Here is a 26,621-nt window from a genome sequence, read left to right as displayed (position 1 = left end):
GTTTACAATTGCCCAAGTTTGAGTAAATCACAAGGGTAACCCTCTTTAACAACTTTTATTCATTTAGTCATTCTTACACAGAAGTCTGAAGAAAGGCCCGATTTCCTTCCAACATCTACGAAATAAGTTCCCACTTTTCAACATCCAGTGCATAAATGGCAGTTCACACACGAGTAAGAAAAACAGGGTTTGAGCTTACCTAATCAGGAAAGAAGAGGTAGTGATATTGTTATTTTCTTAAAAGACACAAGTAAGATTCACTTCTAGAAATTATTGTCAACAGGTAAGAAAGTAGTAGACTCACCTCTTAGGGCGCCTGAAAAGAAGCCATATACAAACACAAACAAGGGAAGAAGAATAGACAGAAAGAACCCAGGGGAAGAAACACAACAGACTCTGCAGCACTCATATAAACGCGATTCGGCTCTTGCATCTCGGAGCAGGGAGGTGTGTACTAAGTACTGGCAGACTCCTGATTATGCATGAGATATACATAATAAAAGTAACAAACTGTTACCATCTGATGTGGCTGTCCTATACCTCCTCGCTGCTACTTTGGTTGCCGTTCTTTAGTATGTTGAACTTGCAGAGCGGGCAGGTAGCATTGATGCACAGCCACTTTTCGATGCAGGGGCAATGAAAATGATGGCGGCAGGGGAGTACACGCAGTTCAGTTCCCTCCTCGTAGGCACAAAGGCAAATGCAGCATTCCTGTGATTCACAAAGGGTAAAAGACGGTCTGCAGAAACTCCCCCTTTTTGTTTCAAGGAAATCTAGCATCATATATTTAAACCCAATACGAAGAGGTGGCAACCTCATAACTGTATCATTTAACTTCAGTATGATTGAAGATGCTGAAAACAACATGGTTTAGCATGATATTTTAAACTTTTTCTTTCTTCTTTTTCTGTAGTGACAGGAAGTGCCAAGGAAACCCCATGATGATAATAACGATTTGTTGCAATCCAGGTTAGTGCAGCACTGCCAAATTAGAATGCCCGTGTTCAATTCAATGCATGGAAAACCAATTTCCATGTCAGATGATTGGATCCTAATCATAAGCTACAACAAATAATGAAGCAGTCATACAGGATAAGTAAACAAATTCCTTCACCTTTTCAATATCTAGTCTAGTTTATAAAAGGATGATTTAATTGAATTAAGAAACTTACAGCATCCTCTAGGGAAAGAACATGTTCAGTTGGTGTGTCAGTATCACATTCGGTCATGATTCCTCCAAAAGATTCTTGAATCTCGCCGTTTTGTTTCTCAAACTCACCAATATTCCGGAATTTGTATTTGGGCAGTCGTTCAATGTCTTCCTTCGTTGCCCCTTCCTGTGTAAATATAGAAGTTGATAAGAGGTGGCTAGGAAGAACAATTCAAGCACTTTAAGTAGAGAAGACACTGCCAGATGAGGAAATTCATGAGACAGTTTCCAAGTATGCACTGGACAGCGGACAGCTGAACATGAAACCCATTTTGCAGTCAGAGAGACATATACATTTTTGATTAAGCAATCCAACAAGAGAAAGGCCATTTTATGTCTTCACCAGTGAATTACTAATCTTAATAACTACAACCCAAACTAAAATATACCAATGCTTGTAGCAGGATATCTCCTCTCCAAAAACAAAAATAATTCTTGGGATAAATGAAATCTGTATTTTGTCTGTACTCCAACAGGTTCCATGATATGGACACAGAAAGTCCCTCTAATCAATCTTCCATGACACAATAATATCACATATCTGAAAATGTACGGACAAGAGATAAGGTATTCAATGCAGACAAAGTAAAGGAATAAGACAGACTAGAAATGAAAATTTAATAAGTGATGGGTACACCATCCTGAAATGACCATTTGAAGAAATATGGATTCAAAACAGGGGATAGACATCAAGTCATGGAAATCATTCAAGAACAAAGAACAAAGTTCACTCCAGATTTACAAATTCAAAAGCTATCGCTGTCATTGGAAATAGAGTTGGCACTAAAAGAAGCATTTATCAGCTTCTGCTGTATGTTTTAACAGCATAACTATACTGCGCCAAGGAAACTAAGATAAGAAATGTAAGACTCTAAATCTTCCAAGGCAGTAAACAGAAGAAAAAAATTCACTACAGGGTAAATTACCTGATCTGTTACAGCATATAAGATTGCAATTATACATGGCAGGCAGCAGCAAACAGCTATACCAATGAGACATGCGACAGCAACGCAGATGACAACAAAGAACACATCAAATGCCAAAAATGTTATACAAAGCCTGCAAAGTATAACCTGATTAATAAATTAAAAGACATCACAGCAAAAATTTGAACTCTGAACTTCATCACAGGAAAACGTGCTCAGGCTAACCAGTAAAGTTGAGGTGAATCTTGTGTCAAAGTTTCACCTCCAGCAGATACCCAGTAGAATCCAACGATCCACCAAATGAATGAAAACATTGTATTTGCAGACTCCAAATGCTTAGCAACACTGCCAAACCAAATGATAGGAATAGTTTTACATTAGTGATAAACAAATGCAAAAATTAATTCATCTGGCCTGTGAAAGGGAACATAATAAATCCAAGCATTAGACTTCAGTAATCTAACTTCACACTTGGTATAAAAAAGTATTAGATATTATAATTACTTATTCAACAGCAAAAGGAATGACTGCATACCCATCCCAGACAAGCAGGAAAGCCACTAAAGGACTGCTGCTCTGTAGCAGATTCCTCAAAACTAAAATGGTGACAGACAAGCAGTTAAGGCTGTTAAGCCACAAAAGGACTCCATAGCAGATCGATTAGACAAGAAGAATACAAGAGCATCTTAAGTTTGCAGCCTACCACAATAAAGCAGACTTCCTCAAACTAAAATGGACAGATCAAATGTCAGCTCAAGAATATACCGAAAGATTCATTCTAGTCATAAACTAATTGTTAATTCAAGATAAGAATTATGACCTCCAGTAACATAAGTGCTTCAGCTACTTTTCACTGCCATTTTCATATTTGTATTTCAGAATGTCTCGTGTTGATGGGGACTAGTTCATTTTACCTTTAATCACTACTTATTCATGCTTGTTAAAAAAATTCTTCATACTTGAACTGTACATAACAGAGTAATTAAATGTCCTCCATTTAAGACTAAACTTTCTTGGGGACTAATTTCTTCAAACACCACACAAGCAAAGTAACAAAATGGTTCATGTCTTCTATAAATTATCAGATATAGAGAGATGAAAGGGAGACCCATAAAAAATTTAGAACAAAGAAGTAACAGAAAAATAAATGAGAAAAAAAGCAAAGGAATGGAAAATGGAATGGCAAGAAAGCCAAAGTATGAAGGAAATAACATAAGATAATAAAAGAATGGTGTCATGATCTGGGCATTTATCATACAACCCAAAAACTTAATTAATTCAGGCACAAGAACCATCCACACCCATTAATAACTCAACCCATCCACATGTCTTCCTATGCCAGGGTCCTGCCTAGACACCATTGCCCCTGTAAGCATAGTTTCCAAAGGCACGCCTCTGTGTGCCTCATCACCACTGAGGAGCAGCACAATGCATGAGGTGCTGCCTAGACACACACATCATGTGCCTTGTACATGTAAGTGTATTAAAAACCTATTTCATGTCCATTTTGCCATCTCCCACTGGCTGGGGTCCTTTGGCAGTGATATTCACTCACTGGAGAACTAGTTGCACGGGCACATGGCCTGTCCTCCAGCGACCTTTTTCTCCTACAGATTTGCTGGAGGCAGGTGACCACCCTCTCGGTGACCTTTTCTCTATTGACCAGCATGAAATTGTGGTTGTTGGTTGTGTCATTGTGCAATCCCTGTGTGTTCTACAGCATTTTTCTTTCTTTCTTCTGATTTCTTTTGCAATTTAGAAGAAACTAATTGAAAAAAAACTAATTCTTTGTTGTAATTGTTTTTTTTCTGTGTTCTTCTCTAGTTTCTTTCACTATCTCCTAATTTTTGTTGCAATTAAGAAGAAACTAATTGCAAAAGAAACAAATTGTTTTCTATAATTGTTTTCCACTGGGTGCTCCACTGATTTTTTTCTCTTCTAATTTCTTTTGCAATTTAAAGAGAAACTAATTGCAAAGAAACTAATTGTTTTTGCTGTGTGCTCTGTTGTAGTTTCTTTTTCTTTCTTATAATTGCAAAAGAAATTAGAAGAAAACAATTTTTTTTTTGCAGTGTGTCCTGCAGTAATTTTTTTCTTTCCTCTAATTTCTTTTGCAGTTAAGAGAAACTAATTGTTTTCTGCAATAATATTAGTTGCTATTATAGCGTTGGTTGTTTATCATTTATGATTTTATTAAATTTGCATCTACCTTCTTATGGGTACATTTTGAAAAGAATGGTGTGTAAGTATTTTATAAGCATTTTGACTAAAAGCGCGCCTTGTGTGCATGAGGCTCACACTTCACCTTTTTCTTTACACCTAGGCCCCAAGCATTCTTTTGTGCCTCAGCACGCCTTGTGCCTTTGACAACCATGCTTGTAAGCGGAATTCCTACACCTACCTCATCTGTCTGGCACTTGGCAGGAGTTCTATGTACTCAAAGCCATCTCCACCTACAGTTGACTGGTACCAGTTTATTTACTCTCTAGACTACAGTCTTGCTCAACTAGAAAGAACGATGAGATTGTAATGCAAAACTCAATAGGATTTACAGTTAGGACTTAGGATTCCTCACAAACTTTACTCATAATGATTAGGAATTCATATCCAGCAGAATTCTTACTAGGATTATCTATTTATGAATGAATAGCAATGTTATAAAAATTGGACAGGGCATCAACCTAGAAATGGGAGAGGGTTAAGTCTCAATGTTCAGACCAGGATCCAACTGAGGTCAGATGGTTTTTATTTTTAATAAATAAATAAATATATAATAATTAAATTATGATTTAAAAATTAAAAAATAAAATCCATGGCATATTTTCATAAAATTAGTGTCTATAACAAATTATGATATCTTTGTGTTTACATAGATTCTAAATATATCTGGGAGTAGGACTTCAATAGTGCTTGATTCAATTGAAAGAACATGCCAATTTCCAGCAATTCAATCTCAATAGACTAGGACCCCCTTGGTCAATATTTTCAGCAATTACAGAAACTACTGTGTGTATAGTGTAAACCCCCTCAGTGACATATAGTTATATATGTATGAGTCTAGTTTCATATATATGTGTGTGTGTGTGTGTGTGTGTAAACATTAGTGTTCGACTGTGCTTTGCTGCTACATTTTGTTGTTGAATTTGAGGTAGTTTGAAATTTTTATAGTCTCTGCGTCCAATCTATATACATGTTTCAAACTGGTGTTGTTAGGATGTTTTGAATTTGAAGTGGCAGGAAGTGTAGTCTGATCATAGGTGGAACCGTTGAAGGTTTGAAGAGGTAATGGTTTGAGGGCAAATTGGGAAAGATTGTTTAGACATTGAATGCAACAATGGCTTGATACTTGATCCCACATTAACTGGAGGAAGCAATAACAGAGAGCAGTCCAATCTATAAAATGGACCACAATAGGTGGTCAATGAAAGATATTTAGGATTGGTGGTTGAACCAGCCTGGCTCTAATGGATTACTGGTTCGCATGGCGGTCCATATTAGAGCTGGTCAGTTCTTGAAACCGTTGGCCCTAACTCAAGAACCAAAAGTGCACTGGTCACCAGTTCGAATGGCCAGTTCTGTTCTGGTTTTGACAAGATTGATAAATAGTGATTGATTGTAACAAGCTATTCTGCGATAAGAATTAGTTACTAATTGAATAAGTATACAATTTGATATCATCTTACTCTTGAATTCTTCTTTCAATCTCTCAGCTCTTCTTCTGCCAAATTTCTAACCCCCCGTCTCCCAATTTTCTCCACCTTTCCTATGCCTTCTAATTCTCTAGAGTGATTCTCTCTTTTTCCATTCTGTCCTTTAACAAGGCAGAAGCCTGATATTTCCAGACACATTACTCACAAATGAGACAGGTGGCTAAGGCTCTCTGAAGCACAAAAGAGGTCATTATTGGAAAGAAAAAATGAAGCTAACAGTTTATACAAAATGGTTCAACAACATACTGACACAACTATGTAGTTATATTCGTCGGACAATATCCGTCAATAGACGATACAAAGCTATTGTTCTGGCAAAGGAAATAGAATGAAAGATCATATAATAAGAGCTGGCAACGGCAAGTAAGATTTTTAAAATATCTAACAATGGAAGATAGGAAGGTAAACAATAATGCGTGTTAATAAATGTACATATCTCTGTAAGCCTATCAAACACAAACATAGTTCCTTCCATGATGTAGCACGGATAAGTCATAAAATTCTATACTGCAAAATCCACTATTCCGTACTTACCTAACAAATATTAACAAAAAACAAAATCAAGTTATCACAGAATAAAAGTTAAAATAACCTTTAAAATTAAACATGAATTCAGAATCTAAGGAAAACATTACACATCCAGTTAAACAGGGGGACAAATAGGAGAAGTTGCGATTTTACCTGGTGTCATCTTCAACGTGAGGCCGCTCCGGAAGATAATCCTCAGAGACGCCTCCTGCCTCGCTCTCCGAGCTCGAATTGGAATTCAATCTGCCCCACCATCCACCACCACCACCACCACCGCGACGCCGGTTGTACTCGACGGACACGCACACCATATGAACCAGACACTGCAACGCATAACCTATAATCCAAAGCCTCAAAGGCACCGACGGGGACTCTTTCCGACTCACCACCAGCACCGCGGCGGCGACGCCGACGAACGCGAGGTTCCACAGGAGGTCGAGCACCACGACGGGGCGGGAGTAGGCCCAGTCGCTCTGCCGCTCCTCGATCTGCTCCGCCGCGGCCTCCCGCACGCGCATCGAAGGCTCCCGCATCCGGCGGCTGCTGGCTCGTCGCAGGAACCGCGCCGCCCCCCGGAGGCTCGGAGTACGGCGCACCAACCGCCGGCCCGCGAGAAATGGCGTCGAGTCTACGCCGGAGTTGCCGTCTCCGGTGGGAGAACGAGACGGTATCGCCGTCGACATAGTATCGTGCTGCTTACCGCTGTACGCGAATCGATCAAACGGGGAGTTGGAAGCCTAATTGGGGATGGAGAAAGAAACCCTAGCTGACTTGATCGATCGGAGTGAAACGTGGCTTGAATTGGATGGATGGATGGCTTGCATTACCAGGGGGCTCTCGCTGTCGCTGTGATTGAATTTAGATTTATTAATTAAAATTAAATAATAATAATAATAATAACAAGAATAATAATTCTCTCACGGTGGCGCGCGCGGGGTGTTCTGGATCGTCCTTCAGATCCGATGATTGGTTCGGCCCTCCCTTTATAGTTTGTAGTAGTAGTTGCTTATTCAAAATTTCAAACTGGTTAATACGGACTCGCCCCGCGTACTGATTTCCGTACTCGCCCTTCTATTGGGACTTGATATGAGAAGTGTTTTACTGTTTGAGAAAATATTTAAAAAATTAACTATAAAAATAAAAAATAAAAAAAACTTTTAACTTTTTACTGCGTTTGCTAAATTCCGAATATAACTCTTATAATAATTTTAATAAAAGAAACCGACAAAAAGGGCAAAACAGTCAAATAAACACAAAATTATTGAACCACTCTCCTCTCCTCTCCCTTCCCTTTTCTCACTCATCATGATGCCCCTCACATGGGAAAGCTTGAAATTGCATGTATTTTTAGTTCAATGAATTCTCTTTTCCAGCTAGCATAGTTCACATGATCTTTAATTTCGTAACCTTTTGATTTGATGGTTAATATCTTAAATATATTTAGTTATTTTCTTAAAATATAAACTAATGAATAGTAGTGATAAGACTCTGCATCATATTTTTTAAATTTACTCTATTAGGTTTGAGGCTAAAGTTAATAATGTATCTTCTAAAAAAATAAAATGTAAACATAAAAATAATAAAATAAAATGCCCCTTCTATTTATATCTCATAAAATAATAATAATAATAATAATTTTGGTCACATTGTAGCTTGGGATACCGAAGCGGTGGGGACAAAGTTGGGCTGAAATGACGTGGCAGAATGCATGAAGGGCCCGCGTGGTATTGACGCGTGTCCCTTTCCTTAAATCTCATGACAAAAATTGGGAAAACGAATGGTAATAATTAAAATTTATATAATGTGATGCGATGCGGTACTTTTGCGGTTGGTGGCGTGGGGGGGGGGGGCACTCACTCAAAGAAGAAAGAGAGTTAATGGATAGGGATACCAAATCGGAGTCGTTCTATGGCAGCCCAGAGACTTACCAATTTGATTAATAAAATTTGGCCAAAATACTAAAAATATTTCTCACTTTTATCTCCCTTCCCATTCCATCTTTCCATAGCTGTTTTATCTCTTTTCTCTCTCTCTCTCTTCCGATTTCATAGTCTCTCTAGTATCTCTTTTTCTCTGTCTCCTTCATCTTACATCAATCATTAAAAGGATGCAATGACGATGGATAAGAAAAAGACAACAAGCAGTGGCCATTCATAAAAATAAGAGATTGAGAGAAGAGAGAGTAAAGAGCCAACAATCAAGGGGTGAAGGGTCTTTTTGTTATTTAATTATCAAAATATTACATTTAATTATCCTCTAAGTTAGGGGTGTTCGTGGGTGTGGTTTAACTAGTCTAAATCATTTTCAGCACACCAAATTGTTAGTGTGATTTTTCAACCAAATTAGACCCGATCTGATTTGGGTTCAGCCAAATCGCGGTTTAAAATGCTATTTAAAATTACTAAAAAAGATATTTAAAAATAGTAAATAAAGACACAAATATTGGTAAATAAAGACAATTAAATGTAAATAAATATGAGCAAAAAATAAAGATAAAATAGTGTAAAAAATAAATTAGATGGGCCGCCAAATATTAGATTCTTATAATAATAATAATTTTTTTTATTATTTTCTTGGGCGGTTCGGTTTAAAACCGAATCGCAAACTGTTCAAATCGTAAACCGCACGATTTGGACAGAATCCAAACCGTTTTCGACTGCCAAAAAAAAAAAAACCGATCGGATAGGTTTGATTTGGTTCGGTTTGGCCAGTTTTCGCGGTGTATCGATTTTTTTGAACACTCCTACTCTAAGTTATCTAATCGATCAAAATAGCAATTTACTACCAATCTTAGTCATAATAAATTTATTATTTTAATTTATTTTTTATTTTGAATAATTAGCTACAAGTCAAAGTAGCAATTTTCTACGAATCTTAGCCATAATTAGAGATGGCAAATGGGTCGATCAGCCTCACAACCTGACTCGATACTATAGCAAACGGGACATCTCAGCTCGACCAGAAGAATGCGGCCCGTGCGGGGGTAGTGATCTGTGGCCTGTGGCTTGGCCCACCAAAATGGCCCGTATATCGGCCCACCAAATGGCTCGACCCGAAAAAATAATAGTTAATTATTCTCTCGTATTTTAAATTTTATTATTTTTTCTTCAAACATACTAATTTAAGCATCGGAGTGTCCTCAGAAGCAGTTTCAAGGGCAATTCTTTACAGATACTTATATCGTTTAAAGGAATCAAAGAGATTAGGCAACACTTAAATATCAATTTATTTTTTTAATAATCTATTATTCATTTGTATCTTAATATATGTTTGTTATTGAAACCATACTAATTTAAACATTGGAGTGCCTTAGGGGCAACCCCGATGATAGTTTTTGTAGGTATTTTTAGCATATGAAGGAGTTGGACGCCCTTCAACGAGAAAGACATTAAAAAATACAAAATGAACAATCACTTATAATTACTTATAAACATATTTTAAAAAATATTTATTATATTTGAAAAAAATAAAAAAAATAAAAAAATTAAAAATAAATGACTCACGGGCCGGGCCGGGCCGCCCCGGCCTGACTCGCCCATTTGCCATCTCTAGCCATAATTAATTTATTTTTTATTTTGGATAATTAGCTTTTTAATTTATTTTATCCAAAAACACAAATTAGGGCATATGCCACTGCTTACAATTTTTTTCGCGGGTTACACCTACGTTGTCCTGTTTGTACTTTTGAAAATCAGTAGTAAATTCTAGCTTCAGTATTGGAGAACGCAAATAAGTGTAAGCAAGGTGGTTATGTTCAAACATAAATGGAGACAATTGAGGTCGTTGGGTCAGAATCGTAACCATCACTTGCGGGTAGAACTGGTTCATAGCTTTCACAGCAATCTGAGTTCAATATCTTCGATCTATGAATTGAATAGACATCTTAATGTGTTATCAAAATCAGGCCAAACTGATGAAGCACGCCAACTGTTCGACGCAATGTCTGAACGGGACGAGTTCAGCTGGAACACGATGGTTGCTGGTTATGCGCACTCGGGCAGATTATTTGAAGCTAAACAACTGTTTGGTGTGGTTCCCAGGAAGAGTTCTATCACTTGGTCGTCGCTCATTTCTGGGTATTGCAGATGTGGGAGCGAAGCTGAAGCTTTCCAGTTGTTTTGTCAAATGCAGTATGAGGGGCAGAAGCCCAGTCAGTTCACTCTGGGCAGTCTTCTCACCATGTGTGCTTCAAATGCTTTGCTATCAAGAGGGGAACAGATTCATGGCTATGCCATAAAAACCCTGTTTGACAAGAACGGGTTTGTTAACACTGGTCTTGTTGACATGTATGCCAAGTGCAACCGCATTTTGCAAGCACAGTGTCTTTTTGAAGCTGCTTCTGATCGACAAAGTCATATTTTATGGACTGCCATGGTTACTGGGTATGCTCAAAATAATGATGGACTTAATGCGATCAAGTGTTTCCAAGACATGAAAGCTGAAGGGGTTGAGCCCAACCAGTTTACTTTTCCAAGTGTGTTGACAGCATGTGCTGCAGTTCCAGCTTCCAATTTTGGGGCACAGGTGCATGGTTGCATAATTCGTTCTGGTTTTGAGGCTAATGTGTTTGTTGAGAGTGCTTTGGTTGATATGTATGCAAAATGTGGAGACTTGAAAAGTGCTAGAATAGCATTAGAGACCATGGAAGTTGATGATGTTGTTTCTTGGAACTCCATGATAGTTGGATGTGTGAGGCAAGGATTTGAAGAGGAAGCCTTGTTATTGTTCAAGAAAATGCATGCGAGAGGTATGGATCTTGATGATTTCACATACCCATCTGTTCTAAATTCTTATGCTTCCACAGGGGATATGGGAAATGCAAAATCTGTTCATTGCTTGATTGTCAAAACTGGATTTGAGCCTTACATGCTTGTAAGCAATGCTCTGGTTGACATGTATGCAAAGGGGGCAGACTTGCTTTCTGCATTTAAGGTTTTTAACAGTATGATAGGCAGAGATGTGATATCGTGGACATCTCTGGTTACTGGCCTTGCACATAACAACTCCCATGAAGAAGCAATCAAGCTGTTCTGTGAAATGAGACTTGCAGGAATCAGTCCTGATCAAATTGTTACAGCCAGTATCTTGAGTGCCTGTGCAGAATTGACAGTTCTGCAATTTGGGCAACAAGTTCATGCCAATTTTATAAAATCTGGCCTTAAGTCAACCTTATCGGTGGATAATTCCCTTGTAGCAATGTATGCAAAATGTGGCTGCATAGAAGATGCCAACAGAGTTTTTAACTCGATGACAATTAGAGATGTTATTACTTGGACTGCTCTAATTGTTGGCTATGCTCAAAATGGCAAAGGAAAGGATTCTCTAGCAGTGTACCATAAGATGATAGCAAGAGGCACCAAGCCCGATTTTATTACTTTTATTGGCTTACTATTTGCTTGCAGCCATGCTGGCCTAGTAGATCAGGGGCTCCACTACTTCGAATCCATGGATAAAGTTTATGGGATAAAGCCAGGTCCTGACCACTATGCATGTATGATTGATCTTCTGGGGCGCTCTGGAAAGATGGAAGAGGCTAAGAAATTACTGAATCAAATGGATGTGGAACCTGATGCCACTGTGTGGAAGGCATTGCTTGGGGCATGCAGAGTCCATAGAAATCTAGAACTGGCTGAGAGGGCAGCTAGGGCCCTCTTTGAATTGGAGCCCCAAAATGCAATGCCTTATGTCATGTTATCTAATATCTATTCTGCAGCTGGTTTTTGGGAGAATGCTTCTGGGATAAGAAGATTAATGAAAGAGAGAGGGATCAGTAAGGAGCCTGGCTGTAGTTGGATTGAGACTAACAGCAACGTGCACACCTTTATGTCTGAAGATAGAAACCACCCAATGACAGACCAGATCTATTCCAAAATTGATGAGATTATGATAAAGATCAAGGCGGCTGGTTACGTACCAGACTTGAATTTTGCACTCCACGATGTTGATGAAGAGGTTAGGGAGCTTGGTCTTGCTTATCACAGTGAGAAGTTGGCTGTTGCTTTTGGGCTTGTCCTTCTGCCACAGGGAGCACCGATACGGATTTACAAGAACCTTCGTGTTTGTGGGGATTGCCACACTGCTATGAAGTTCATATCTAGAGTTTTTCATTGTCGTATTATTTTAAGGGATTCAAATTGTTTTCACCATTTCAAAGAAGGAACGTGTTCATGTGGAGATTATTGGTAAAAAGTTTTCTTCACATCTTTGGCCTCAGGGAATTCAGACATTAGATTTTAGATGGTTTGTCATCAGAGAAACTTTGTGACTTCATCCCCGACTGAGGTGACAGCCAAAGGTTTAAACTTTGGTACTAAATTATCTCCATGTAATGTTTGCAGCCCATAGAAACAAGTTGTCTTCACTTGTTAATACTCGCATGTCATGATGCAGCTCATCCTCTCAAGAAGAGGAACCGAGGAGAAACAGAAAAAAGTGTAACTGATCCCTGTATTTTTCTTCATGAACATAAGTACATTGCATATAGTTGTGCTTTTCACACATTTTCTCACGGTTCTATCTAGATATAGTATACACCTCAAATCCTTAAATCTCTACACCAACTTTTTTGTCTCCGTATCCTTTACACAGGAAGGAATTGAATTTGAATCTTGAGTGTCTGGATCTTTGCTGGAACCAAGGGCAACCAAGTGAAGAGACGATACAATGCAGCTCCAGTGAAGGTAACTTTGTTGTCCTTAATATCTTTTTATGGAAGAAGCTTGAATTCTCTTGTTCTTTTTTATCTTTACTGGAAGTGAAGGCAGCCAAGTGAAGCTATGATACAAATGCAGCTCCAGGTGAAGGTATCTTTGTTATCATCAATATCTCATGTTTCTACTGTAATCTTGGGTATTTGGATCTCTTAAACACCAAAATCTCCGCACCCCTCCTTTTGAAATTACAGATAGAAACAAGAACATTTAAATTCTTTCTTCAGTCCACCAAGGGAAAAATTTGAATGGGTGATTTTTGAATTCTTGGAGTCAAGACTTATCATGTGAACTGACTTGCATGAGTGGACATCCACACACCACGGAGGGATGAGGCCAGGGACGGATCCGGGAATTTAGAACGCTAACGTGAAGGTAGAAAAAGAAAATGGGAAGACAAGGGCTGGTCTGTGGCCTCCTCTTCTCTTTACGCAGGGGCTGATTTGTGGCTTAAATAATTAATTTACATGTATATATTTACGCAAGGGCTGGGGCTGGCACATTCATGCAGTTGTTAACCCATTGTAGTGAGATGAAAACTTGACATGTCATTGTTGTTTCACGATTTGCAGTTCACAAGGGGGCCTCCAGCATTGTTGCTGTTATCCGTGAAACTTTTGACGTCCTCAAGAGGCAGCATGTTGCAGTTGCTGCACATGTGAATATGGTCACTGCAGATTCATCATGTTGCCAAATTTGGGGAGTTGGAAGAACCGTTGATGTTTCTCACTAATGCCACCTTTTGCCGGTGTTCATTCAATATGCTGTCTTGGACGGACGGGGAAGATTCCAATTTGCAGCCTCTTTGGCATTTGTAGGAAATATTCCTCCATTTTATTTCCCGCTATTTTCTTGCAGTTTTTTCCCAACTTGTCGTGGAGGGAATTGAAAATTCCAATGTGGTTTGAATTGCAATGGAAGAAAAAGAAACCCTTCTCTACACAATCCCCACCCCCACGTGTTGCCCAATTTTGTTCCAGATAATTTGTAAGTCAAACTAGGGTTTGCAAAGTAGCCGAGCCAATTTATATTTAGAGTTTTTAATTGTCTTATCTAACATACATTGTTTACGCTTTTTTTCTGTATTTTTTACCAAGAGCAAAACCCCTCCTGATTTTTTATCTTTCCGTGCTTGTCCATTATTAACCATTAAGGTAGTGTTTGTTAAAATTAGCAAGATAAATGAGTATCAAAATAAGCTCAGAATGATTTTCGAACGAAGATATGGAATAATCAAGATAAAGTTAGGAAGCATTTTAAGATTTTAATTAAACTGTTTGTTAAATTTTTTAAAATGTACTAAATGATATAAATATATATATATATATATATTTTTTTATCTATAAAGACCAAGATATGTTTATTTTAAGGGTATGAAAGATAAGCATATCTTGAAAGATCAAGATAAGAGACCATTAATGATTTTTTTAAAAATAGTCAGATAAGTTTAACAAGTTAAAAAGGATAAAAATTCGAGATATATCCCATATCTTGATTATTTTATCTCATATTTTGATTAAGAAACGCCTCCTTAGGGGTGTGTAATATTTAATTTGAGCAAATTAGAAGTTGTCTTTCAGGTAAATTATTAACACTGATTTGGCTATCTTCTAAATCACAACCAAACTAATGTGTGCTTGAAACTATCCAATCATAGAATAGCAGTTGGAACGAGTTAGTTTAAAGAAACATTATGTAATATTTTTTAACGTGCTTATATGTCATAGATATAAGATAATAAATTATATTTGTACGTATAAAAATAAAAATATTTACAAATTATTCAATTACATATAAGAAATATATTAATATAAAAAACAACTTAATTATTAAAAGCATTATCTAAACGAATAAACAAACCTTTATCGAGCGACTCGGCTTATTTGCGCAACCTCTTAATTTTTCCTCTTCCTCTTGAAATTACCATGTTACTCACAATTAACATGCCAACTTTTTGAATCTTTTTAATGTTGACCATCTATGATTTTTTTTTTTGGGGGGGTGATTTTTAGTTGTTGTGGTGGCGTAATTGGAACAAAACTAAATTTATATGAATGATTTGATAAAATTTAGGGCAGATTACTAAAAAAAATTGAATTTTGTCTTGAGTATTAATCATATAACAATTAAACTTTTATTAAATATATACTTAAATTTTCACTATCAATTACATAACACTATGAAATTAAAATTGACAAAGCAACTTCCCATCCACAAATTGGTAACGTGTATTATAATGTGTAAAGATAAAATTGAAAGGTTTATGTATCATCTAATTTGGAGGAAATATTGAAAACAAAAGGGGTAAAGCTTTGAAAGTTACAACCCTAATCACTTAATTTGTGAATGATTACAGCCCTAATTTTTGTGTATCAGTAAGTAGACGCAAGATTTTACACCTATTTCTCAGCCACATATTGAAGAACCCTAAGCTCATGGTTCCAACAATTTTGGTTAACTATAGAAACAGGGCTTTTGGCACCATTCTCTGTTTTGGGGACCCTTGTAATCATATGGGTGTGTGTGTGTGAAGTGAATATATAATTGAAGATATTCTATATTTCAATATTTTTGGGTAAAAGGGAAAAGACAAACCCTAGGTCAAAATTTTGCATATATAGGATAAATTTATATAAAAGATGGTTGAGATGTTTTTTATTGTCAAATAAGGTCAAAAAATTAATTTAAAAAATATAAAATAAATCTCTACAAAATTTTAGTCCTCTGATTGACAAGACATTAGTCGACTAATTAAGCTTTCTTGTATAAACAAGATACTTACCATCACACTTCAGTCAACCAGTGGGAGAATATTTTTAGTAATTTGTCTTAAAATTTAAAAATAAATATATTATACCAAAAAATTGTAAAAAATTAGATACAATTTTCTTAAGAAATGTATATTTTTATTATGAAAGTCGATAAATTCATGTTTTATTTTATAAATTGATAACAAACATTATCTTCTAAAAAAAATTGTATCAAAATAAATAAAGTAAATTATACCCAAATCCCTGTAGTTTGAATAATTTGCGCAGAAACTCTTGCAATTTAGAAATGGCTCTAGAAATCCCTGTAGTGTATTTTTTTTTTTTTTTTTTTGGTTTGGTTGAAACACCCCGTTTGTCACTAATATTGTTACTTAAACTCTAATTAACCTAAATTAAGTTAATTAAACACTAATTAAGTTAACTCAAAATTAAATAATAAATGAAAATTTTAAAAAAGAAAGAAGAGAGAAACTGCCAATTGGAACACGATAGGTTTTTCAACCCATAAAAATCTGTTGGCAATCATTGTTAATAGTGCTACTACTAACAATGATTATTGTTAATAGTGCTACTACTAACGATGATTATTGTTTATGATGCTGCTACTACTACTACTACTTCTCCTTCCATCATGGCCGACGTTACCTAATGATGATTATTGTTTTCATTAATCGTCTTCTTCTTTAGCACCATTCGCCACCCCTACCATGACCTACTATTACTTACCGCACACACCTTGTCACTACTTCCTCTTCATTCTCTATCTTGACAAATGGGCTAATTGCCCAAATCCAACCTTAAAATTGTTGTTAATTGTCAAATCCATTCTAATTGCCCAAGTTTTTATGTGGGGTAAGTAAGCCATCACGAATTAGGATTTAGGCAAAAATGATGGGAACCTGATCGTCATGGGGATAATGGGTTTTTTGAGACCTATCGTCTCACGCGATGTGTTCCAGACAGACAACCCACCGCTTGACATGACAAGTGTTGCGAGCAATTGGGTGAGTTTTGATATATGCTTGATTTTTTTATTTTTTTGGATTAAATTTATCTTAATTACAAAGTTAACTGGAATTTAATTAACTTAAATCAACTTAATTAGATTTTAAGGAATGGTGTTAGTAACGAAAATAGAGTCTTAGTAAAAAAATAAACTATATAAACCTTTAAAACCATTTCTAATTCCACAGGGAATCTCTGCTCTAATGACCCAGATCTCTGTATGCAAAATCTCTAGGGTTTTGTAAAATTGTAAGAAACCCCCTTAATATTTAAGAAATAGCAACAACCACCTCTGTTGTTAAAGAAATCTAAATAACCATTTTATCCTTCATATATTTCCTGTAATTAAAAAATAAAAATAAAAACACAACAAGCAATCGGTGATTCTCGAAGGTCATTCAAAGAGAGGAAGAATTCGCATTCATCATAGAATGAGAGAGAAATGATGACGATGATAAGCCCATTCCAGATTTGGGTTTATTTGCAATAAACCCAAATTTGTTGTAGAGGAGACGAGAGAGACATGATGATGAACTTGGGCTGGTCTAGGTTTATCGTGATGAATCCATGCTAGATTTGGGTTCATTGTGATTGAATCCAATTGCTTGGTTCACCTACAATGAACCATCATCATAAAGAATAAAGAAAGAGATACTTGTATCACTATTGTTTGTGTTAAACCATCTTTGCCAAACCACCACATTGTCCCACTATTTAGATCCTCCCAAATCTGAAAAGACAATGAACCCAAATCAAATTCATTTAAAAGAAAGAGAGAGAGAGAGACTTACTATTGTTATCTTCATCATCACCAGTATTCAAATTATTCCAAATATGACATGATCCTTCAAATTTAAAATTTGGAAGGTTGTTGTCGTTGCCATTGTTGCTCGTCGCTGACCAAGAGATAGAGAGAAATAAATGAGATATTTGAGAAAAGCGATAACAAAAATAAAAATTCATAAAAAAAATCTTTAAATATAAAGATATTTTAGTTATTTTTGAACATATTATGAGGTTAACTAAAATGATAAGAGAAAAATTGCAGCATAAAATTAAACCTCAAGGATATTCGTTATATTTTCTCAAATGTAAAAAAATAAGGGTGTGCATAGTATGGTTTACGCGATTTTCAATACACCAAACTGCACATGCGGTTTGACGGCAAACCAAACTGCGCAATCTAGTTTGGTGTAATTTTTACAGTTTGGTGCTTCCTTTACTGCATTTCCGCTGTCATTAAACTAGACGCGACAATATCCATCATTTGCACACAAAAAGCATTGTAAATTTTTAACTAAAATAATAAAGCCAATGCATAAAATCACAATTTTTAGATTCTTACAGTATCTTGTTGGAGCCCATCAACTATTAACTATCCAAACACCAATCATAACCAATTATTTAAAGTTATGGAGTTCAAAGTAAAATAAGTTACAATCCAATTGAAAATGCAAATTTAAAAGTTTAATTAGGATTGAACCTATCCAAAGAATCGAGAGAGAGTGATTTTTAAACTAAGATTGAAGGGGAAACAAGGGCCCCTAAAATGCAATCAAAATCAAATCAATACAAAACGAACAAAAGATAAGAGAAACACAACTCAAGAAGTTACCTTTAGCTCATTCGATTCTATGACCCCAAACCTCTCAAGATCTGCCACTGTGGAAGGCGTCTCTGGCGAAGCGTTGACGAGAGACGATAGACGATCTAGTTAGTGCGTTTTGAGGCCTCACCTGCGATCTCCTTAAACCACTTGGACCTTCCGAAATGATGTTAGAGAACTAGAGAGTAGAGACTGAAAGAAAAGGGTTTGGGGAGAATGTCATCAGTCTTGGCTTATCAGGTGTTTCTAATCACAACTGGAAAAGTAACAGAGAAGTTGTTGCGGCGAGAGTTGGGTAAAGAGAGAATTAGATTAGGGTTCCAATGTTCCACCATTTTATATGTTTTATATTTTTTTTATTTTTTATTAGTACACTACTCAGGAGGTTTGATTTTTAACTGAACTGAGAAATCCTCAAATTGCAAACTACACAATTTGAGAATTTCTCAAATTGTGCCAAATCGCTCCTCCTAAAAAACTATTCAGTCAGTTTCTGCAGTTTGCTGATTTTTTTGAAAAAAATTCTCAAATTGTGTTGAATCACTCCCCCCAAAGAATTGTGCGGTGCAGTGCGGTCAATTTTTGCAGTTTGTCAATTTTTTTGAACACCCCTATAAAAAAATACTTTTTAGAATTATAGTAATCTTGGGGATACCATGTAAAATTTTCCTAAAAGAATAATATCTAAAGGTACTTTTTGGACATAGCGGAAAGAGAAACCTTTTTATGAAATCCAAGAACATAAAGATTCAAAAACTAAAATATGGAAAGAAGAAGATTTTTTTTTTTTCTTTCAAAATACTAAAATAAATATAAAAATTAATATGATACCAAATTGGACACATTATTAGGTAACCATAACCACCAAAGGATGATTCTGCGTGAATTTGAAAATCCTAATTAGTCAAAGGTTTTATTGGAATTAATGTTTAGGAAGTGAACAATGTATGTGCATGCATCTACAGAAATACAGCAAAAATGCATGTATCTATCTAATCAAGGGATAGAGATAGATAATACAAGAAGAAAAAAGCGTCAATTTTCAAGTTCAAAAATAAGTACACGAACAATAATTAATTAAATTAGAATTTCAAGGCCTCAGCTTTTGTTATTTTTATAGCCGCCCATTCATGACACTAATGGAAAAATATATTCCAGATTAATGCATAATATTTAACACACACAATATATATATATATATAAGAAAATTGAAAGTACAAATACTAGTTAGTAGTAATAAGGAAAAAGAAAATTCTTATTTCAGAACACAAAAGGGAAGGCTTATCATTCAGTCAATTAGGCCAAATCATCACATAGACAGATGAATACAAGGCCTGTATGGTGATCAGACAGGAAATCAACACATCAAATCTCCCAAATTCTGGCAATAAGTGGCCTTACAAACAGCTGACAAATATGGAAGATGTGCACGGTTTTGCATCCTAATACATATAACCACTAAATGGATATATCAAAAGTGTTGCAGACTCTAACGTGCCTCAAGTATGAACAAAAAATAAATATTGCGGGGGTGAATCCAATTAAAATGCATGCATTATCCAATCAATGGCTCACCCTAACTCCCTTTTATTTCTATGACTAAACTAATAATTTTAAATGCCAGCAATCCTTACATTTAGAAAGAAGAAAAACAAGATAATGCCATAGCAACAGCACCAAAAAAAATAAAAATAAAAAAAATAAAAGAAGGATATGGAAATTTTTACAAATGAACAAATTGGATCTAAAAATTATTTTCTTTTGTTTTAAGTAGAACTGGATCTAAAAAACTTGAACAATTAAAGCTTTGGTTCCAATAACTTGTTAGTACTCCCATATCAGTACCCTGCATGTTGTTATCTGAGAATATAAAAAATAATGCTTTTCTTTTTGATGGATATGAAAAATAACCCTTTATATGTTCAGTTAACTGCATCCAAGTTCAAGGAAAAAGCAAATAGAAAGGAAAGACTAACATTAATTCCTGATAAAATATGAATTACCAACTCCAAAGTTGAAGGCAACATGATGATTTCAATAGGATATCAATAACTCAAAAAATACACATTCAACTAATAGAGCAGCCAGTCAATGTGGTTAAGCACAAGATAGGTTGAGTTGCATGAGAATGGGAATAAAGCATAATTTTTACAAGACACGCAAAAAGTAATAGAAGTAGGTTCCAAAAAAAAAAAAGGTCTGAATACTTGTGGCTTTCTGAACACTGATGTTAAACTGAAAAATATAAACTCAAACTGAAATTAACACTCTCAAACAAAGAATAAAACCGAAAAGTTATAAACTACAAAAATGGTAGACAGCTACTATCTGAATGGCAATGTCAGAAAAACCCATATCTGAATGCCTAGAAAGATACTGAAGTCTGAACGCCGATGTTCTGATATATACAGAATATTAGAAAGATTCTAAGAATAAATCTAAGAATATAAAGCTAAACTAATCTCATCCATACCTATATCTGAGAAGTATATATCTAAACGCATATGATGGTTGCTGGCGCTGCGGTTACAGAGGCATGTTGGAGAGAGAGAGTTATTGGCAACCTTGTAAATAAGTTGAAAAATGAGTTTGCTTCTAAAAGCAAGGATGGATGGGTATAAACAGGCAGAATGGGGTTTTGCCCCAAACTCACCCATTCCCGTTTAGAGGCTTTTTAAATGAGGGTTTAATTGGGCAGGGCGGGGTGAGTCCACCCCAAAGACCCCATTTGCCATCCCTATACAACACTATGCTGCCATTTTGTCTTTCTAGCTGATCATTTTAGTTTCTAAAGGAGATCTTTGTGTTTTCATTCTTGTAGTTCATATCAACTAGCACAGCCAATATCACATCCACATCTCATATTCTTTTCTTTCAACATTAACATTTCCTCGGTGTTGACAAGTAATGCATTTTGGGTCTGGACAAGGATAGCAGGTAATATATCCCATTTTATGTAAGATCCCAGTCAGCAATGGTTTGTCATGAAGATAGCTTCAATTCTTTTCACATCAAACAGATGAAAGAGCCAATTAAGCATTTCAAATCGCAAAATAATCCATAAATTGAACAAAACTCCCCTGGTTTAGAGCTTAAGATTATATCTAACCAGGCAACAAAGGTCAGAGATTCAAGGCATATATTGTTTGATTCAATATTTCAAACTTTTAACTATCAGAATAAGAGATTAAGCTACATACAAGGCCATTGCATTTACAGCATTCAGCATTTATGTGGAAATTAAGTTTTTTTTTTTGTTGGTAAATTATGTGGAAATAAGTTAAATTAAAGGGATGCACTCCAAAACGCATGCCAGCTACTGTACTTCAGTAGAATAAGTACAACAAATTAGAATTTAAATGGATTGTAGTTTCCCTTCTTACCAAAAGAAATGTTTCTCAGCAGCAAATTAAACAGTGAGCAAAGAGCCTGAGATGCTGGAGATTCCCGCTTATGATACTTGTGCGTTCCTTGTCCTCCTGTCCAAATGCATAGAAAAAGGAACAGAAATATGAATATTTTGATGCTTGAAGGAATGGAAGTCCGACTTGAAAATTGAATAACTTGCCAAAGTATGATAATAGCAGGTTCATGACGGCATTGTAGTTCTTTTATGCATCATCCATTTCAGCATATTTAGGAAGCTATATTTGAGCAGTTTTAAAATATGTGAAGGTCATGTTGTAGAAAACTTGCTAATAATATGCTTAAATAGCACTCCTACTATACATGATTTCAATCCTCAAAACTTGCTAATAATATGCTTAAATAGCACTCCTACTATACATGATTTCAATCCTCAATCAGTAAAAATTAGAGGAAAAACATGTTGATCCTCAGACAAATGAAGATATTATTCAAAGAATAAATTTAGGACACAACAAAGACAAGTACATGCTTTAAAGACTTGCTTTTCTGAACCTGAAACATAGTTCATTCCGTAACTTGACAATACAATACTCTCATACATCAACGGTTAAGTTGCGAAGTAGTCAGTGCTCTCATTGGAAAAAGTGATATCACCCTGCAGTTAATTTCAAATTGTTTAATACTTCATATAAAAGGAGGGAAGGTGAGCTTCGGTTGCAACAGTAAAGTTGCTCCTTTATGACCGGAAGGCCACAGATTCAAGTAGAGGACATAGCCTCCTTGTAAAAAGGCAAGGAAGAGGCAACGTACGGAAAATATGACCCTCACATGGCCCCTGCAAGGCAGGGTGCCTCATGCCTTAGAGATGCACTTTTACTTCATATAAAAGAGGAATACAATGAGTAATTATATTCAAGCCTAGTTTTTCATAAATACTAGAGCAACCATGCATGTATGCAGGAAGTCCGAATCATGTGGCTAAAACTTGTACAACTCAGTCAAATATAAATAGTAAAATTATTAATAGCTATTCATACTTATTGGTCGCTAGTTTGTGTCAAAAAATTACATTAAATTTTCAGAGTCAATCATACATCGGCAGCACCCTTTTTTTTTTTTTTCCTTTTTTTCTTTCATAAGGGGGCCCCTAAAAAACTATTAATTATGCAATAAAAGACATCAGGATACATTCAATGGAGGATGCTTTCCTTATTTACTGGCCAACTAAGAATCGAATCCCCATTAGGTAACAAAATGGTTGAGGAAAAATGACACTTTATCCACCTCTTTCTGCATGGTGGGAACGCCAGAAGGTCAGGGCCTGTATGGAAATCCCAAGTATTTATATGTCTCCTCTTAATCTTCACAAGATTTCTTTTCCTCCTCCCATCCCATAACTTAACGCATCTTCTTTGCTTAGTCTAAAGCATGAAAATGATGAGCAGGGTCACTTCATTCCAAACCAGTCAGTCTATGCAAACTGAAGAAATCTGGCATAATTGTAGTCCATGAAGATCCAATGTATTCTAAACTCATGACCGATATGCATCAGTACTGCAATCATTATGAAGGTATTGAAAGGGAATTATACACAAACAAGATTTTGCACCTTAAATGCTTCTGTTTGATGAAATCTTCACTCCTTTTCTTGTTGCCATATGTTTTCATTACCGTGGTATATAGTTTGATGTTAAGTGTATACTTTGGTCTGAAAGAGTAGGAAGTTTTTAGATGTGTGATAATGAAAGTTTCTCTCCTATCTCAAACCTTCTTCTGTTTTGTTTTTGCTTTCATTTTTTCTTACAGTCTTGAAGTTTGGAAGCTTGATCGAAGCTTTAACAGCCATTAAGGAGAAAAAGGACAGCCTAAACCTCATCATAACAAATGTCCACCAGTCAAATACAGAAGGGATTGAGATCCTCCAGTACATTGAAAAGCAACTTAATATTCCTGTCATCTGTAAATATTTCCTAATTTCAACAGCATTGTTTTCCCTTATCTTTTCATCACCTAGAAACTTTATTTCAGTTAGGGTTGGACTGCATATCCAACATCTTCTCTGTCCCAATTTTCATACATTTTATTGTTATAAAATATTTTCTGTCTGCTTTTATTGCTAATGAAGCAATGCCTCCCAGTGAGAGCACAAGACTTGCATCTGTAGAACTCTCTCGTGCAACTCAATTGTATCTTGTGAAGTCATTGAGCGTGAGCAACTTTAAAGTCCTATGGCAACGTGCTCATGAAAAGGCGGCAGGCAAAGCAACCAGTGACCCAAGTGTATCACTTGTCCAAGCGGGTGCAATTGAAGCAAGGGTAGAGGATACATCATCATTTTTCAAAGCATCAAGGGCTCATCAAAATCAAAACAGAATAGAAGCTGGAGACAAACATGATAAGAGTGAGGAAAGTAGCAGAGATGATTTCCCAAGGGAGAGGAAACCAAGGATTGTTTGGACTGATTTGTTGCACAATAAATTCTTGGAAGCCGTTGACATCTTGTGGCCCGACAGTAAGAAAAAATTTCAATCTTACACTCTTTTGTTTCAACTTTTATGAATTTTTACTTATTTATTTTGTTTATTTGTATATTTATTTGTCAACCCAGTGGCTTTCTTAAACAAAGTACTTGAAGTTATGAATGTCCCAGGACTCACAAAAGAAAATGTTGCCAGTCATTTGCAGGTTTGTTGTCCATATCTGAACAATTTCATCTGAATTTCCTTTGAATTTATCATTCAAATCCATTTCTAATAAGAAAGCCAGAGAACATTAGTTCTCAGGTCCAAGTCAATGACAACTTTTGAAGCATGGGCGTCATTAATCACAACCAAATCTAGGACAATAGTATACAACTACAAATTTAACAAGCATATATGATGCAGAATATCAGCATTTAGTGCAATTAAATTCAAGAAAGCAAGATAAACCTGGGCATTTCCATGATTACTTGCATATGGAACACTTGCACATTCTCCAGAAATACAGGGCATGCATGAAGAGAGCTCAACAGATGCAGTGGGCTGCTTCCTGTTATGGCATTAGCCTGCCAACTCGGCTCACAGAACCATCCTTCCCCCCAAGCCTTTCTTCAATAATAAATGATCTGCAAAATCCCAGGTTCAAGCCATTCCAACCATTGTTTAGCAATAATAACTCCATGGCTTCCTTGGACTACTCTCGTTCATTCCTCCGTGCAGCCTCAACAACCAGCAGCATATTCTCAAACTTGGGAAACAAAGAATGGCTTACAGGGAGTAGCACTCTCAACCAAAATCTCTTGAAGCTTGGAACTGCACCAATCATTTCTCCTACAGCTCCCACGCAAGTTGACCAAGGGCATGCCCCTGATAACACCATCCTTCCAGGCAATACAGAAATTCTCCTACCCCTACAGGTCCAGGTTCAGCCCAAGTTGACCTAGGGCATGCCCCACCTAACACTATACTTCCCTGCAATACTGAAATTTCTCATACAGGTCTGGGGCAACTCAATCTAGGGCATGCCCCTTTTAGCATCATCCTTCCCGGCAATACGGAGATTTCTTCTACAAGCCTAGGGCAAGGTGAAATAAGGCATGCCCTTTTTAACACCTTTCTTCCTAGCAATGCAGAAATTTCTTCTACAGGTCTAGAGCAAGTCTGCTTAGGGCATGCCCCTGATAGCACCATTCTTCCTGGCAATCTCAAATCTGGAGGATCATTCAGCAATGGCAATCAGGTTCCAAGTTCCAGCACCAGTGGCACGTACGTCGGATTTCACCTGGCCAGGGATGGGGTGTCGATCAAGGCTGGCCATAAGTTTTTTTCAATCAATGCCAAGGGTGTTATAGAGACGACCTCTTTGCAAAAGGTGGGAACTTGGTGGTCAAGGGCAGCCAGAAGGTTCTTCTTTCAGGTAATGACGAGAACATCATAGACACAGCTAATCTCCCTGCAGAAGGCAGGAAGTTCATTGAGCTTGGGGAGAAAGATTTTTCAGGTAATGCTGATAGCATCATAGAGAATGCTAATCTCCCTGTAGAAGGTGGCAAGTCCAGTGAGAAGGTTTTTCCAGACAATGCCAAGAGCAGGAAAGAGAAGGTTTTTCCAGGCAATGGCCAGAGCAGCAAAGAGGCAACTAATCTTGCTGACAATGCGGCCAAACCAGCAACATCATTCCCCCGCAACAACAGCCTTCTCTGCCACAAATTCTTAGGTATGATGACGAAATGCAGCTTTTTCTGGATACATTGGCGGCTGTGCCAGGAAGTCCATCTGTCTTTGACAATCTCAATGATTCCATTTTCAATGATGACTCAGATTGATCTCTTCCTTCTCCATTTCCAATGGGCAAAGCACAACTGCCGTTAGATAGTTGAAAGTGTACACAATTTTGCATGTGTTATTCTTCTTATATTTTAGCAAATCACAGTTTGTAAAACCCTAATCAAATTTATTTTAAAATAAAACTTTCTTTTTGCTAAGTTAAAATAAAACTTTTTGTAATACATATCATGTCTTCTTGTTCAACGCATCAGTAAAATATTAGGAAGATGTTTTAATAAAAATGGGCTTAAACGGCTAATGCAATTTAATAATTATTGAAGACAGCGACCAAGTGATTTCTGCTTTAGGGAGAGGCCGATTTATGCTTGAGGCAAAAAGTTTCTGCCTCTACCTAAACACAAAATGCCAAGGTGGTTTCTACATGACTAATGCAATTTCATAATTATTGAAGAAACTGCCAAAGTAATTTATGCTCTAGGCACAGGCCGATTTATGCTTTAGGAAAAAACTTTCTTCCT

At 36.4% G+C, this 26,621-nt stretch overlaps 3 protein-coding genes across 16 annotated transcripts; 2 read left to right on the top strand and 1 right to left on the bottom strand.

Annotated features, from left to right (window-relative positions):
* Nucleotides 1-17: 17 nt before the first annotated feature.
* Nucleotides 18-7,434, bottom strand: LOC127802570 (E3 ubiquitin-protein ligase At1g12760-like). Of its 2 annotated transcripts, none has more exons than XR_008023307.1 (6): nt 6,528-7,300; nt 2,362-2,481; nt 2,137-2,269; nt 1,173-1,337; nt 305-711; nt 18-199 (listed from the first exon to the last, which is right to left on the bottom strand). XR_008023307.1 is itself a non-coding variant. In XM_052338438.1 (6 exons), exons 2-6 carry the CDS (start codon nt 7,055-7,057, stop codon nt 535-537), a joined length of 1,125 nt encoding a protein of 374 aa, XP_052194398.1. In that variant the 5' UTR covers nt 7,058-7,220; nt 7,296-7,434; the 3' UTR covers nt 189-534. The 2 variants fall into 2 exon arrangements, 1 of the variants encoding a protein (XP_052194398.1); XM_052338438.1 differs by having other exon boundaries at nt 189-711; nt 6,528-7,220; nt 7,296-7,434.
* Nucleotides 7,435-10,015: 2,581 nt separating this feature from the next.
* LOC127801032 (pentatricopeptide repeat-containing protein At2g03880, mitochondrial) lies at nt 10,016-14,186 on the top strand. 13 transcript variants are annotated; one of them, XM_052335818.1, is made up of 3 exons: nt 10,016-12,669; nt 12,963-13,054; nt 13,657-14,186. In XM_052335818.1, the coding sequence occupies exon 1, from the start codon at nt 10,125-10,127 to the stop codon at nt 12,558-12,560; it is 2,436 nt and encodes an 811-aa protein (XP_052191778.1). In that variant the 5' UTR covers nt 10,016-10,124; the 3' UTR covers nt 12,561-12,669; nt 12,963-13,054; nt 13,657-14,186. The 13 variants fall into 13 exon arrangements, with proteins under 13 accessions (XP_052191778.1, XP_052191773.1, XP_052191777.1 ...); XM_052335813.1 differs by adding an exon at nt 12,765-12,808 and having other exon boundaries at nt 12,963-14,186; XM_052335817.1 differs by having other exon boundaries at nt 10,016-12,808.
* An 8,917-nt stretch (nt 14,187-23,103) lies between these two features.
* LOC127802114 (two-component response regulator ARR18-like) lies at nt 23,104-26,187 on the top strand. The gene is made up of 8 exons (XM_052337806.1): nt 23,104-23,158; nt 23,281-23,406; nt 23,642-23,794; nt 23,961-24,347; nt 24,444-24,520; nt 24,816-25,203; nt 25,314-25,581; nt 25,668-26,187. The coding sequence occupies exons 1-8, from the start codon at nt 23,104-23,106 to the stop codon at nt 26,185-26,187; spliced, it is 1,974 nt and encodes a 657-aa protein (XP_052193766.1).
* Nucleotides 26,188-26,621: the final 434 nt, after the last annotated feature.

The sequence above is a fragment of the Diospyros lotus genome, chromosome 5, assembly GCF_014633365.1.
Source record: "Diospyros lotus cultivar Yz01 chromosome 5, ASM1463336v1, whole genome shotgun sequence".
NCBI classification, from domain to species: domain Eukaryota; kingdom Viridiplantae; phylum Streptophyta; class Magnoliopsida; order Ericales; family Ebenaceae; genus Diospyros; species Diospyros lotus.
The sequence above is the reverse complement of the archived record's forward strand: the minus strand, read 5'-3'. Positions and strand labels throughout refer to the sequence as shown.

Bases quoted from the DNA above. Each gene is read 5' to 3' on its own strand.
- LOC127802570 (XM_052338438.1), bottom strand. From the start codon at position 7,057: ATGTCGACGGCGATACCGTCTCGTTCTCCCACCGGAGACGGCAACTCC. The intron at 2,482-6,527 runs GTAAAATCGCAA...TTGGTTTGGCAG, and splicing joins CACGTTGAAGATGACACCAG to TGTTGCTAAGCATTTGGAGT. The intron at 712-1,172 runs GTAAGTTTCTTA...TGTGAATCACAG, and splicing joins TTCTTTCCCTAGAGGATGCT to GAATGCTGCATTTGCCTTTG.
- LOC127801032 (XM_052335818.1), top strand. From the start codon at position 10,125: ATGTTCAAACATAAATGGAGACAATTGAGGTCGTTGGGTCAGAATCGT.
- LOC127802114 (XM_052337806.1), top strand. From the start codon at position 23,104: ATGACACTTTATCCACCTCTTTCTGCATGGTGGGAACGCCAGAAGGTC. The intron at 23,407-23,641 runs GTATTGAAAGGG...TTTTTCTTACAG, and splicing joins GTACTGCAATCATTATGAAG to TCTTGAAGTTTGGAAGCTTG. The intron at 24,521-24,815 runs GTTTGTTGTCCA...CACATTCTCCAG, and splicing joins ATGTTGCCAGTCATTTGCAG to AAATACAGGGCATGCATGAA.